The sequence below is a fragment of the Eublepharis macularius genome, chromosome 5 (assembly GCF_028583425.1).
Source record: "Eublepharis macularius isolate TG4126 chromosome 5, MPM_Emac_v1.0, whole genome shotgun sequence".
Classification (NCBI taxonomy): Eukaryota; Metazoa; Chordata; class Lepidosauria; order Squamata; family Eublepharidae; genus Eublepharis; species Eublepharis macularius.
The window spans coordinates 69,359,787-69,373,581 of record NC_072794.1 but is presented as its reverse complement, the minus strand read 5'-3'; the positions used below and the strand labels follow the sequence as shown (position 1 = coordinate 69,373,581).

The following is a 13,795-nucleotide window of genomic DNA, read 5'->3' as shown; positions in this document are numbered from 1 at the left end:
GGGCTACGACACTCCTTGGAGGCTATTATCAACTTGTCCTTGGGCTCCAGGGTTTTTCCTGGGGTGCTAAAGGAGGCAGTGGTGAGGCCCCTCTTAAAGAAACCATCATTGGACCCCGCTGACGCAGTCAGTTAGCACCCGGTTTTGAAGCTTTTGTTTCTGGATAAGGTGATTGAGAGGGCGGTGGAGAGACAGCTACAGAGTTTCCTGAAGGACACCTCAGCCCTGGATCCCTTCCAGTCAGAATTTTGCCCAGGACACAGGACGGAGACACTGCTGGTCACCCTCATGGATGATCTTCGCAGACACCTGGATCGAGGTGGATCAGTGCTGCTGATATTATTATAACTTTTGGCAGTGTTTGAGATGGTCTACTATGGTCTTTTGACCCACCACCTAACCAATGTGGAGATACAGGGGGCAGCACTACAGTGGCCTGTCTCCTTTCTCCACAATCAGGGACAGCGGGTGGCACTGGGGGAGAAATTGTCATCCCTTCGACCACTGGTTTGCGGTGTGCCGCAGGAGGCAATACTTTCCCCATTATTGCTTAACATCTACATGTGCCCCCTCACCCAGTTGGTGCGATGTTTTGGACTTGGGTATCACCAGTATGCTGATGTCACCCAGTTATATCTACTGATCGACAGCCAGCCTGGCTCAGCCCCAGATGTCCTGGAGCATGCTTTTGAAGCTGTGACTGGATGGCTTAAGCAGAGTCGGCTGAAATTAAATCCCATGAAGACAAAGATCCTGTACTTGAGGCACGGAGGCATGGATATGGGACCCTGCCTTCCTGCCCTCAAGAGAAGCATCACTTCTCTCTGGTTGGTGTCAATTTCAGTTTGTTTGCTTTCAGCCATTTGCCAATAGCAGGCAAGGACACAGGACCTCTACTGCATCACCTGGAGATTTGGATAGTGAGATACAGAACTGGGTATCATCTGCATATTGATGATATCCAATTCCCTAGCTACAAATGATTTCTCCTAAAGGTTTTACACAAAGGTTGAATAACATGAGGGATAAGATTACACCCTGCAGAACCCCTGCAAGGTAATTTTCACCCTGAGGATAGCTGGTCACCATCAGCAACCCTTTGAGTCATTCCATGAGGAATAATTTAAACCAATCCAAGGCATATCCCCTGATACCTGCTTCCACCCCCAAATGACTCAAAGGGAGGACATGGTCTACTGTATCAAGGGATGCAGAGAGATCCAAGAGGAGCAACAAAGATGTATGGTGGTGAAGGATAGGTTGCTAATCCATTAGAAATTTTAAATTTTTGTTCCTCAGCTACATTTTTCATAAAAGCAAATATGTCAAAGACTGGAGGTTTTCAAAAGTGCACCTGGGATTTTGACTGTCAACTGAAATAAGGCATGAATCCAGCAAAGATCTATGGGCAAAATATCAAATCCTTTGATGTACCTCTTTGCCAGATTATAGCTCAAGATTTTTTTTTCTTTTAAAGAGGAAGTGATATTTCTTCTGAGGCCTTGTTATTTGAAGTAGACTGTTTGGTAGGATTTGTTGTTTTTAAAGAAGTAGTTTGATTATATTCATGTTATTTATTTCTCTTCATTTCTCCTTGTACACTTTTTACTCTTGGTAACTAAGGCAACTGGTTTTACAGGTATCAAGATGCAAGAAACTATCCCAGTTATACTTCTAAAAAATTCTTTCTAAAACACCTCTGAAAAATATTCCTTTATAAATGATGGAGCACATACAGAATGCATGATATGTTGGCAGGAACTCATGCTGCCATTATTAAGTAATGGATCCATTGCATTCTTGAAAGGGTTGTTATTCCCCTTTTTAAAATCTAGAATTATGTGGCACTTAATTTCCAAACTTTAGATAATATCTTAAGAAAATTGTTTGTTGTTGTTGTTATTATTAATTATATTTATATCCTGCCCTTCCCGCAAGCAGGCTCAGGGCGAGTCACAACAGAAGATAAAATATACAAGATAAAATCACAATCAATTAACAGAGCTTTCTAATAAAACACCTGCTCACCATATAAAAAACATATAACATCTGACGGAGGTGGAGGTGCAGCTTAACCATGCGTGGTCACTCATATGTAGGGTAGATGGTCAATACCCCCTACAGACATAGAGGAGACCGGGAGAGAGGCTCATTTGGTGGAAACCCTGGTGGCCTCAACCATACGCCTGGTGGAACATCTCCATCTTACAGGCCCACCTGAAGGAGACAAGATTTGGCGGGCCTGGGTGTCCTCAGACAGAGAGTTCCACCAGGTTGGGGCCAGGACCGAAAAAGCCCTGGTCCTGGTTGAGGCCAATCAAGCCTCCCTGGGGCCAGGGACCACTGGTAGGTGCTTACCAGCTGATCTCATCACCCTCTGGGGAGTTTATGAGAAGCAACGGTCCCTCAGGTATGCTGGCCCCAGTCCGTTTAGAGCTTTATAGGTTAATACCAAAACCTTGAACCTGATCCAGAACTCCACGGGAAGCCAGTGTAGCTGCTGCAGAACTGGAGTTACATGTGTCCTGAAAGGCACACCCATCAGGACATGGGCAGCAGTGTTCTGGACCTGCTGTAATTTCTGGGTCAGACTCAAGGGAAGCCCTGCATAGAGTGAGTTACAGTAATCCAATCTGGAGATGACCATTGCATGGATCACTGTTTCCAGGTCATGGGACAACAGATAGGGAGCAAGCTGCCTGGCCTGCTGAAGATGGAAAAAGCAGACCAGGCAACTGCCGTGACCTGGTCTTTCATTGATAAAGAGGAGTCCAGCAGCATGCCAAGACTTCTGACTGGCAAAACGGGCACAAGTGGTACACCACTGAAGGCCGGAAGCTGGATCCCTCCCTTCAATGTCCCATGACCTAAGTACAGGTACTCCGTCTTCATGGGATTTAACTTCAGTCTGCTCTGCTTCACCCAACCAGACACGGCATCCAAAGCTCTAATCAGGGCTTCTGGAGCTGAGCCAGACCGGCCGTCCAACAACAGAGCTTAGACCTTAGTGGTTTCTGGTATGTTAAATCAAGCTATAATTATGGAGATGGACAAAAGCATCATCTGTGGCACAAGGTGGAACCATAGCTCAGTGGTAGAGCATCTGCTCAGCATGCAAAATGTCCCAAGTTCAATGCCTGGTGTCTCTGGTTAAAAGGAACAGATAGTAGGTGATGTGAAGGACTAACCCAACCCCTCCAAAACTTGCCAGTCAATCTCTTCCAGAACATGAGATTTCTTCACCAGCATCACTACCATATATGAATTTAAATTCATAGCTTGCCTTAGCTTGAATGTTCCTGGTGGGTAACAGTAATTCAAAACAGAAATATTACAGGCTTCAAGTTTGATAGGTAAACATACTGTGTTCAACTGCTGCAATCACTTATGAGCCAAACATCTTATTTGTTTTCCTGTTTGCCCTCTTTCTTGAATGGCTGTTGAACAACTTTGCAGCTGCACAGGAGCTATGTGGTGAAGTTTCATTACTTTGGGGTCAGCTAGGACATCATGCCTGTACATCTTATACTACTGCTCCACTATTCCATCTAGTCCTCCTTTGCTGATAGCTTTGAGGTAACTGTAATGTTTTTACGAGTAATTATGTCTATATGTTTTATTTCTGCTTGCTAATGTGTTCTTTTTTAAATTGTTGCTGCGAGTATAAATGTAGGCTCCTGAGGAAAGAAGGACAGGGACTGGGTGGGGAACTTGAGCGTAATCTGATTGGATGGTAATTGTACACTAGAGGGCAGAGTGAACAGCAGTTTTTAGTCAGTGCTGAGTAGGGTTGCCAGCCTCCAGGTGATGACTGGAGATCTCCTGGAATTTCAACTGATCTCCATGCCACGGAGATCAGTTCTCCTGGAGAAAATAGCTGCTTAGGAGGGTGGATGTCCTTTTGCTCCCCAAACCCTGCTTTCTCCAGGCTTCACCCCCCCCCCCTAATCTCCAGGAATTTCCCAAATTGGAGCTGGCAATCCTAGTGCTGAGGGAAACATCTTGAGTCTTTTGTATATTTTAGAGAGGGGTTATTCTAGTTAAATCAGGCAACCTGCGAGGAGCCTAGGGTTGCCAGATTCCCTGGAGCTGGGGGTTATGGGGGGGAGTATGACAGGAGGATTTGGCCCCCAATCTAGTATTTGGGGATGATTTTTACCAAACCAGCCCTACGTGTGATTCATCACTTCCACATTGCGCCAGGAATCATATCATTCCTACTGTGGCATGGAAGTGCTCTGGAGTGTGTTGGAGCATGATGCAGGGCTCCTAGGCCTGTTCCTGTGCCCTTTCCCCCTGCTGGCCAGGTGAGAAGTGGCAGGGGCAGAGGCTGGGAGTGGGGCATCCTGTGCCCCCACCATGGGACAGGTAACCCTTTATGGAGTTGTGAGAAATTCCAGTTAAGTCAGGCAACCTGTGAGGAGCTTGAGAACTCTCTGTGGGTTGGGAGAGATTCTAGTTAAGTTAGGCAAACTGTGTGTGTGCCTGAGAGAGAGTCTGTGTATATTTGAATGAGAGATTAATCTATCTAGTTAGGCAAGCTGTGTGGGAAGGCCTGAGTGAATCAATGTCTGTGTGAATGTGAAGACCGTTTATTCTGTTTGATTGACTTTGTGGATATACCTTTAAGAAGAGATAATTATTTTTGAATCCTCCAAGATTAAGAACTATTCTGAAACCCATATAATGGTCAAAACTCTGGTACCATCATGCTTATGTACTTACAAATAAATTCTACTTTTGTTTAAGGAAAAAAAGATCCTTTTTTACCTCAAAACCACCCCCATGTGCTGACCGTTCTGTCAAACTACTATCTACTATCTATAACAAGACCTCCTATATTACCAGTTAAACAAAGGAGGTCTGAAGTAAAAAGCCTTTGGTGACTGTGAAAATCTTTTGAGGGAAATATAAAGGTCCTGGAATATAAAGGTCCTGGAAACACAAAAGGGAAGATGTTCTTAAGGTGAAAGCTGATGCTCTGTATGAGTGGAAATAAAAAGCATGTTGGTTGTGACCAGAGAGCCCTTCTGAAGTATATGTCTAAGGTAAAGGAAGGAGGAGCTGGACTAAAGGTCCAAAGGCAAAGGTTTTAAAACAAACAATAAGTAAATCATTGCACTAATAAACAAAGGAACTTCTGGAGTCGCCATCAGCAGCAACTGTGAAAATTGAGCCTTTGAACACAGAAGATAATAAAAGATTAATATTGTAGAAGTAAAATGGAAGTAGTAAAATGTTCTTGAGACCACTCCAGCCCCAAAAGTGTGAACCTACAGTGTTTCTGAAAGTTTTCCAGGTATAGAAGCAATGTTAGAAGCAAGACTTCATGAGCAGAAATTTTGACCTTGGATGTAAGACAAAAAGAGCACCTTTGTAAATGTAAATGCCTTAGTTCACATTATTAAGATGAGCATTCTTTTGATTGATCTTAGGGATCACAAGGGATCATAATGGGATATCATGAAAGAAGACAGTAGGCTAGCCTAGAAATGACAAGGCCCAGAAAACAGAAACATTCATAGCGGGAAAGTTTTGGGGAGATTTTGGAGAGCACTGGAAAAAAAATTGTATGCTGTAGACAATACAACATTTTCAAGATTTGTTTGTTTAAATGTGAATAATTTTTGGAACAATTAATGTTCTAGAATGTTTTTTCGACTGTCAACATTTTCCCTACCTTTCAAATGGCAAATATTTGAAAGACACATATGCTATGGTATCATACACATATGCTATGGTATCACAGCAGATTGAATTATAGAATCATAGAGTTGGAAGGGATCTCCAGGGTCATCTAGTCAAACCCTCTGCACAATGTAGGAAATTCACACCCCCAGTGACCTCTGCTCCTTGCCCAGATTGTAGCTCTTTCTCAAGTGCTACAATCTTTTCTTGTTCTCTCTTGATCATTGGGGCTTTGTTAGTTCTTTGCTGTCATCCTAGTTTTAAAACTCTTTCAGATATCAACAGTCCATACAGAAAATGTGGTCTTTATGTTTTGTATTGCTAAGCTATTGCTGGAAAAGATCAAACTGTCTGAGCAGTTCTGTTGATCATGGCCATAAGAAGCAAGGCTTATTCTGTGAAGAAAGTTTGAGAATTCTGTTCCAAGAATTCTGAGTAGCCTAAAATGTATGTTTATTAATGGAGAATTTTTGTTAGATTGCGGGGGGGGGAGGGGCGGGAATCAAGCCCTTGAAATATGCAGACATTTCAGGCTCACAATTCAAATTTTGAAAAAAAAAATTGTCTTTATTTCCATATTTAAAATTTGAGTTATTTACAGTGAAATCCTAAACAGAGTTACACCAGTGTAAGCTGATTGATTTCAATGGACTTAGACTGAAGGATTTCACTGTTAGATTTGTTGATGCTCTGGCTTGGATATAGTCTAGGCAAGCAAGATGTCATCAAATCTTGGGAGCTAAGTAGGGTTGGCCTTGCTTAGTAATTAGATGGGAGACCTCCAGCAAAGACCAAGGTTGCAGAGGCAGGCAATGGCAAACCACCTCTGTTAGTCTCTTGCCATGAAAACCTCATTGGGAGTCAGTATAAAACAGCTATAACTTGACAGCACTCTCTACCACCACCAGATTTGTTGGTATCTCTTGATTGTTCAGATTTGGACAAAGGTCAAATCTTATTATGTGCCATCTATCACATAGAGTTCTATATAAGATATTTGAATAGTCAGGGATTATCTGTTGAATATTCATTATCAATGTTTTATTGAGAAGAATTTTGAGGAAAAAATGAGAATAAATATTTTTCATCTGTAACTTTTATCCACTTATCCTGGTGCTCACAATTCACATTGAACTTCCATGATTCAATGGAGTCTTTTCTATTTGAAATTGTTCTTGGCTGCCTGTTCTATTTTCAGTATTTAATAAGAAAATTAATATAGTTTAAAATAAATCTGGATTTGCTATAACACAGAAGATTGCTTCTTGATATTGAATAGCTTTACTGTCTCATCCATTTGTAACAACTCAGGTGCTTGTTTCCTTTTAAGTCTTGCCTTTTGAATCATAATTTTCCTCTGCACAGTGTTAATATGCAGTCAGCAAGATTTCTTTGAAAAGGTCATTAATTCAACAATGCTTCCTTATTTTCCTTGACTGAAAAAACACCTATAATATTCAATACATGTTGCTGCAGCACTAACTGATTACAATCTAAATAATTGCAATAAAATAGCATTAAGGAACAATTTCAAATTACAGTTCTTTTACCAATTGGTCAAGTTATTTGAAACAGTGTATGCAGTGGTTAATGTGTTGAGATTAGAGGAAAACTTCACACTGAAATTCATACTCTGCTATAAAGTTTATTTAGAGTGCAGGTCTAAGAATGTCTATTCAGGACTAAATCCCATTAAAGCCAGTGGGACTCACTCTCTAGTTAGTGTGCTTAGGCAGACTTAAGTATTTATATACTGCTTCATAGCCATAATACTCTTGAGGTGGTATTGTGATATCCTAGCATCCATCTTGAATGAGTGCTTAGATGCCTCATACATAAGGTAGCTATGAAAATGCCATAGAGATGGTGATACACCCAGGGTATAGACCAGCCTACAGTGTAATCAAACAGGTTTGGGGAATATAGGAAGTGCTTGGAATGACCCCCACTCTGTCTCCAAGGCTGGACTAATTTAATCCACAGGGGAATTCAGTGCTCTGGCAGCAGAGAGCAGGGGAATCACTATACCGCCGCCGCCCCCACATGTACAAAAAGAAGACTTCATGGAAGATGCTGTCATGCAATCAACTCCTCCCCTCATCATCACCAGCCATCCTTCATATATTAACGACACAAAGATTAGATAGCTAGCAGTTTTTTCTTATAAGATTTAAAAGGTTTCCCTACCAAAACTCCTAAAATAGCTGGTAACTGCTACCTTGATTTAAGGAGGTCGCTGTTCATCATGTCCTGCCAGTATGATAAAGAAGGGTAGTTAACTCTTCTGTGTTCACAAGAGAAAGGAAAAGTCTTTTGCATTTACAATCCCAGCCATGGTAAACAGACCAAATGCAAAAGTTCCAGTGCACACAGGATAACATCACAGTTGATAGTGGTCTGTATCAAGAAGATGGCAATCCCAGCCACGGCGCAACCATTAAGGCTGGGTGCCGCATTTTGCTGCCCTGGAAGGAGATGAGGCAACTCTCCCCTTCTAGGACCTGAGGGGTAGGCAGAACCGGTGCGTTAAGGTGCGTTCTGCCCGTTCTCCCCTCATGCGGCGTCTCAAGCTTGGCCCACCCTCCACACCCTGTAGCAGGACAAGATTAACCGGTCACCTTATTAGGGGCCAGGTAGGATTTTTTCCCCCTTTTGCTGATTGGTCTGGGTAAAGGGGTTTTTTTTGCCTACCTTGTTCTGTTCGCAGTGGTTGTAATAATTGGCTCGGTGGTGCCGCAGCCTCTTAGGTTAGTGGCAGGTTAAAGTTGGAATTTGAGAGCGGGCCGGTGAGTACCCTTGGCACATTCCCATTAGTGGGGAGTAGGGGTCTGTCAGGAGCGGCTGTGGCTCCATGGCCCAGCTGCGAGGGTAGACTGCCTGATGGGACCTCCCGGACAAGTCCTTCCCTCAGGCTGTACAGCTTGGGGTGTTTAGAGCTTTATGGGGGGAACCATTCACCTGGCCGGCTGGGCACAAGCCATCTCTGTTGGATGGCTCACACCCAGGGCAGTGGGTCTCTCCCAGACAGGTTCAAGGAGAAGGTCCCATGGCGACCATTGGCTTGCCCTGTACCACTAGTTAGCTCCCCTAGTTGCCGCTGTTGAATGTGATGTTGTTGCTTTAATAAAGTAGCCCTTAGTACCCAAGCCTGTGTCTGCCTCTTACTTCCGACTAGGGTAGCAAAGACATATTGTATAGCTCCAATTTCTCTTGTTCTTCTAAATTGTAAGAACACAGTAATATCTCCTAAGGTGTTAGGGAATGGAAAGTGTTCAAACCCCGAACTCCAGGTATACAGACTCCAGTTTCCAGGCAATTCTTAAGGCTCTTCATTCAGACTCTTCCCATTTTCCTGCTGCATTCTGAAATACTCCAACTTCCAATTTGGGCCTGAATTAACTCAGAACACATAATGGTACCAAGTGAGCATATTAAGCAACCTCATTTACTTGGAATATGGTTTGCCTTGGTATGAAGGGAAACCAAAAGAAATAGTTGGGGCACATCTTGTGCCATCCTTCCTAACTGCCATCCTTCCTAACAGCTTCATGCAAACTACCAAAGTTGAAGATCCTTTCTTGAGGCTTGTGGGGGAAGAGCATGCCAACTAGGGCTGTGTGTAAACGAAATTCTGAGTTGTAAAAATCATAGAAAAAACTGTTTTCAAGGCTTACTTGCAACTCTTCAGAACAGATGCTAGTCTGGGCTGCTTGGCAGTTACAGAAACTCATCCTCTGAACATTCCATGATATTTTCCGACTTTGAGTGCTTTTCAGTCTGACTAGTGCCACTTGCTTCATCACAGTAGCTTGCAGGCGCTTATCAGTTATCGCTTTTTTTTTCCAAATTTTTTTGCTCAGGCACCTAGCCAGCAGACCCATCCATCAACCACTGTGGCCAGGGGATCCATTCTGTTTGTCTTTATGCACAAACTGTCATGTACAGAAAGAAAAGAGGCACTGGCAGGATCTCTGTGTCCATGAGGTGTTGGAAGAGGGTGTGGAGTGAGGGGGTCTCTCCTCAATGCAAAACAGCAAAGAATAATATTATGCAAATGAGGGTGAAATTTGGAAATAAATGACTGTTGTTGTTTTATGGAGAGTGATGACTAAGGCATTGGATTAAGTGGCCATCTGCTGGTGTGCTCACTTGGGATTTTTCCAGTTGTCAACTATGACTGTAGAAGTCCTGCAAGACTAAGGTGGAGGAGTGTTGAGAGGAGCTGTATATCCACCCAAAAGACTGTGGTTTGGGGGAACTATCTTTGATTGATGTTAAACCTGAATTGAATGCTAGATAATGTCTCCATATGCTCAGATAGCACCCATATAGATGAATGATCTGGTTGCAGTGAATGTGCACTGAGACTGCCTCTGAACTTAGTTCAACTTCTCTTTTCCTTTCATCTTTTTGTTACCTTTTTAAAAAAATCATTGGTCAAGAATAGAAAAAAAGATGTAGAACTATCCATGTCCCTCCCACAAGCTATTTCAGAGCCAAGCTACAAGTGACGCCTTACACAGGTTGGACACTTGTCAGCTTCCCTCAAGTTTTGATGGGAAATGTAGGCATCCTAGTCTTGCAGCTTGGCTCTCCATTACAGCTGCAGGACCAGGATGCCTACATTTCCCATCAAAACTTGAGGGAAGCTGACAAGTGTCCAACCTGTGTCAGGCACCACTTGTAGCTTGGCTCTCAGACTCTTGCGCAAACCTTTCTCTGCTGCAAATGGTTGAGGGGAGCAATTTTTCATATCTCTAGCTGACACAGATGCAAACATTTTGGTCCTGGTTGGTATACGCATGACTGATGATAGTCAGACACTAAGTATGATGGTATGCAAATTAGGGGGAAATTTGACTGAAATAAATAATTAGAAATTTTTTAGAGGATCTACAGGCAATCACAGATAACGAGGCATTGGACGTACGTGCCAGTCCGTTCCTGGCAGAACCCAGACATGCTGGCAAGTCTGTGACTGACTTGCTCATGGTGAGAATGAGAGAATGGATGCCCCTGTTTGGCACAGGATGTTGAGCATCAAATGTAATTGTATATTGTGCCTTATCATATGCAATAACCACACATGTGAACGTTTCTGCCCTCTTAAAGAGACCTCAACAACAAAAAAGTAAAAGGCAGGATTTCTTTTCTAAATGCTACTGGCTACTAGCACAAGCTTGTTGTGCTGCTCTCTTGCTTGAGTGCCAGCCTGCCACAGATGGTTTGCTTCAAGTTTCTCACCACAGGAATCAGTAAAACTATGAGGATGCACTGCTGACAGTCACTTAATGACCCCCATGTTTGTGTGTGCTGGTAACTCAGTGAGTCAATGGTTCAAAGGGAGTATTGTATTCTGTGAGGGTTTTTTTTTTGCTGTTAAGTGCAAAAACAGCTGCCCTAGAGCATCCAGTTGGTCCCCTCTCTCATTCCCCATTGAAAAACTAATGAATTTCAAGTCTCAAATTCAGATTTCAGCAATGCCCACCATAAAACTACTCAATCATGATAAACATTTCACTTAACAAATTTGAAAACCATAAAAAAATTCAAAATACACACCTCTGATTTCAACTGCTTTTTCCTTCAGGACAGGTCATAGGGTTTTCTCTCACACTTACATTTAGATACTGTAGAAAGGTGTAATGTGTTTCTTTATCAGCATGCATAGATCTGTAATCTGTGGGAGAAACTTGCTTAATTTCCTCTCTTTCTTGTTCCATGTCAGTGAATGCTCAAGACAACGAAGACCATGTTCCTCTTCACTTCTCCTCTCGTTTTGGGCATAATGACATAGTAAAGTTCTTGCTCCAAAGTAATTTTGAAGTCCAGCCTCATGTGGTTAACATTTACGGAGACACCTCTTTGCACCTGTGAGTTAAGAGCAATACAGGCATTTCTTCTTTACTTTCATTGGCCATCAATCCACTCTTGTTAGTAAAAACACTTGCTGACTTCTTTTTTTCCCCTTCTCCAGTGCTTGCTACAGTGGAAAATTTGAAGTTGTGAAGGAATTAATTCAGCTGTCAGGAACAGAAAGTCTCACAAAGGAGAATATATTCAGTGAGACTGCCTTTCACAGGTAAGTCATTGTATATATGCCCCATATATATTCCGGACAGTGAAGATTGATGATTTCATGTTTCAAAATGAATGGACTTGGTAATTTTGTAATTGTATATATTTATATTGCATGTTTAATTTACCATAGCACTTTTGCCCCTTGCACTTTAGAATTTGAAAATATACATAATTAATTTCTAGATTTGTGTATCCCCGGTTTTGTTGGCTTTTCTCAGTTTGGTTCTGGGATTGCCCCTTGTCTCCTTTCCAGAGCTACAGAGCAGGCAAAGGCTGTAAAGAGAACAAAAATTTTGAAGCCAATGGGAAAGTGAGAGGGATTTGTGCAAAAAGAGCTGCAAAGAGACAAGAGAGTTTCCAAATGGCAATATCTAAAGAGCTAGCCCCAGATGTGGAAATCTTAGAGTAGTCTCCAGAATTTCACATAAAGTTTGCAGGCTGGTTCAACGTAGCACAAAATCATAGACACTGGACATTTTTAAGTTCTCTGGTACTGTTCATGAAGCTGTTTAATTTTTTTTAAAGGATGCAGGAGGCAAAAAAAATATGTAATTACATCTCAAGTTCAACATAATAGAATTCCATGATTGTTTTGTCCACTTTAAAACAAAAAACAAAACCAATTTTTCCTGGGCAGGCTGTGAGTTTAAGACTATAATCCTATGCATACATATATTTGGGAGGAACCCTAGCTGAACTAGGTGGGATCTGTTTTTGAGAGAATCTGCATAGATTCAGGTTATAAATAGAAGAAAGATGCATGAGAAAGGCTGCTTAATCTTTTCTCTCCCAGTCCTGTTTCAGATCAAAATCACCACCCCCCAAACTGCTTTCCCCCCCATTGAAGGAAAGCATGATGGACAGGGAGTCCTGCCCCTGAGAGGTAGAACAGCCACTCAGCAGTTTCATCCCTGAGCCTATGAGAGTGCTGCCCCAACAACCAATCACCTTTCAGAGGGGGGATGGCATGTTGGAGGGAAAGCTGAAACTGAACCCTGACAAGACAGAGGTTCTCTGGGTTCATGGAAAGGCTGACCAGCGATGTGAGATCTCCCCTGTCTTGGATGAGGATACACTCCCCTTGAAAAGTCAGGCTCATGTCTTTAGAGGACTGCTTGATACAGCAGTCACCGTAGAAAGCCAGGTGGCTGCAGTAGATTGGAGTGCATTTGCTCAGCTTTGGCTGGTGTGTCAGCTGCACCAGCTCCTTGTTCAGTCAGATCTAGCCACAGTGATTCACGCCTTAGTTACATCTCAATTGGACTATTGCAATGTAGTTTACTTGGGGCTAGCCTTGAAGAGTGTTTGTAAGCTGCAGCTAGTGCAGAATTCTGCAGCTAGATTGCTGGTTGGGGCCAACTATCAGGAACATGTGACTCTGATATTCAACCAATTTCACTGGCTAACAATCTGCTCATGAGCCCAGTTTAAGATGCTGGTTCTATCCTTTAAAGTCCTACATGTCTTGGGACCAAGGTACCCTATACATTCTCCTATACATTCCAGGAGATCACAGGAAGAGGCCCTCCTGACTGTCCCATCAACCAAAGAAGCTCTGTTGGTGGGTACACAGGAGAGGGCCTTTTCAGTGGCACTCCTATGACTGTGGAACAGTCTCCCCAGGGAGGTATGCCTAGCCCCCTCACTCTAGCTTTAGGAGGCAACTGAAGACTGTTTTATTTAAGACAACTTTTAAATGTATTTTAATTGTGTTTTAATTCTGTTCTTAACTGCTTTTTTGATATTTTACATTGTAAGCCTTTGGAGCACCTTTGGGGGTGCACATTGAACCTTTGGAGGTTTCCAAATATCCTCCTTAATGATCAGATTCCTCCAAGAATTCTATGCATTTCCATAAAGACTTTGTTCTTCCCAGCTGTTACAACGTAAGAACTGTATAAATACTAGAACACACAAGCCCAATTGTTAGTCTAATGCAAGAGTTGAAGGTTCTAAGTAAAGATGGGCATGAACTGAAATATGAACCAAAGTTTGTGACGAACTGGGCTGGTTTGTGGTTCACGAA

General features: G+C 42.6%; 1 protein-coding gene across 1 annotated transcript in view; it reads left to right on the top strand.

Annotated features, from left to right (window-relative positions):
• TNNI3K (TNNI3 interacting kinase) overlaps positions 1–13,795 on the top strand; it is a 323,247-nt gene that overhangs the window by 101,985 nt on the left and 207,467 nt on the right. The window contains exons 8-9 of the mRNA XM_054979625.1: positions 11,417–11,561; positions 11,666–11,770. Of these exons, the coding sequence (XP_054835600.1) occupies positions 11,417–11,561; positions 11,666–11,770 (250 nt within the window). The remainder of the gene's footprint in view (positions 1–11,416; positions 11,562–11,665; positions 11,771–13,795) is intronic.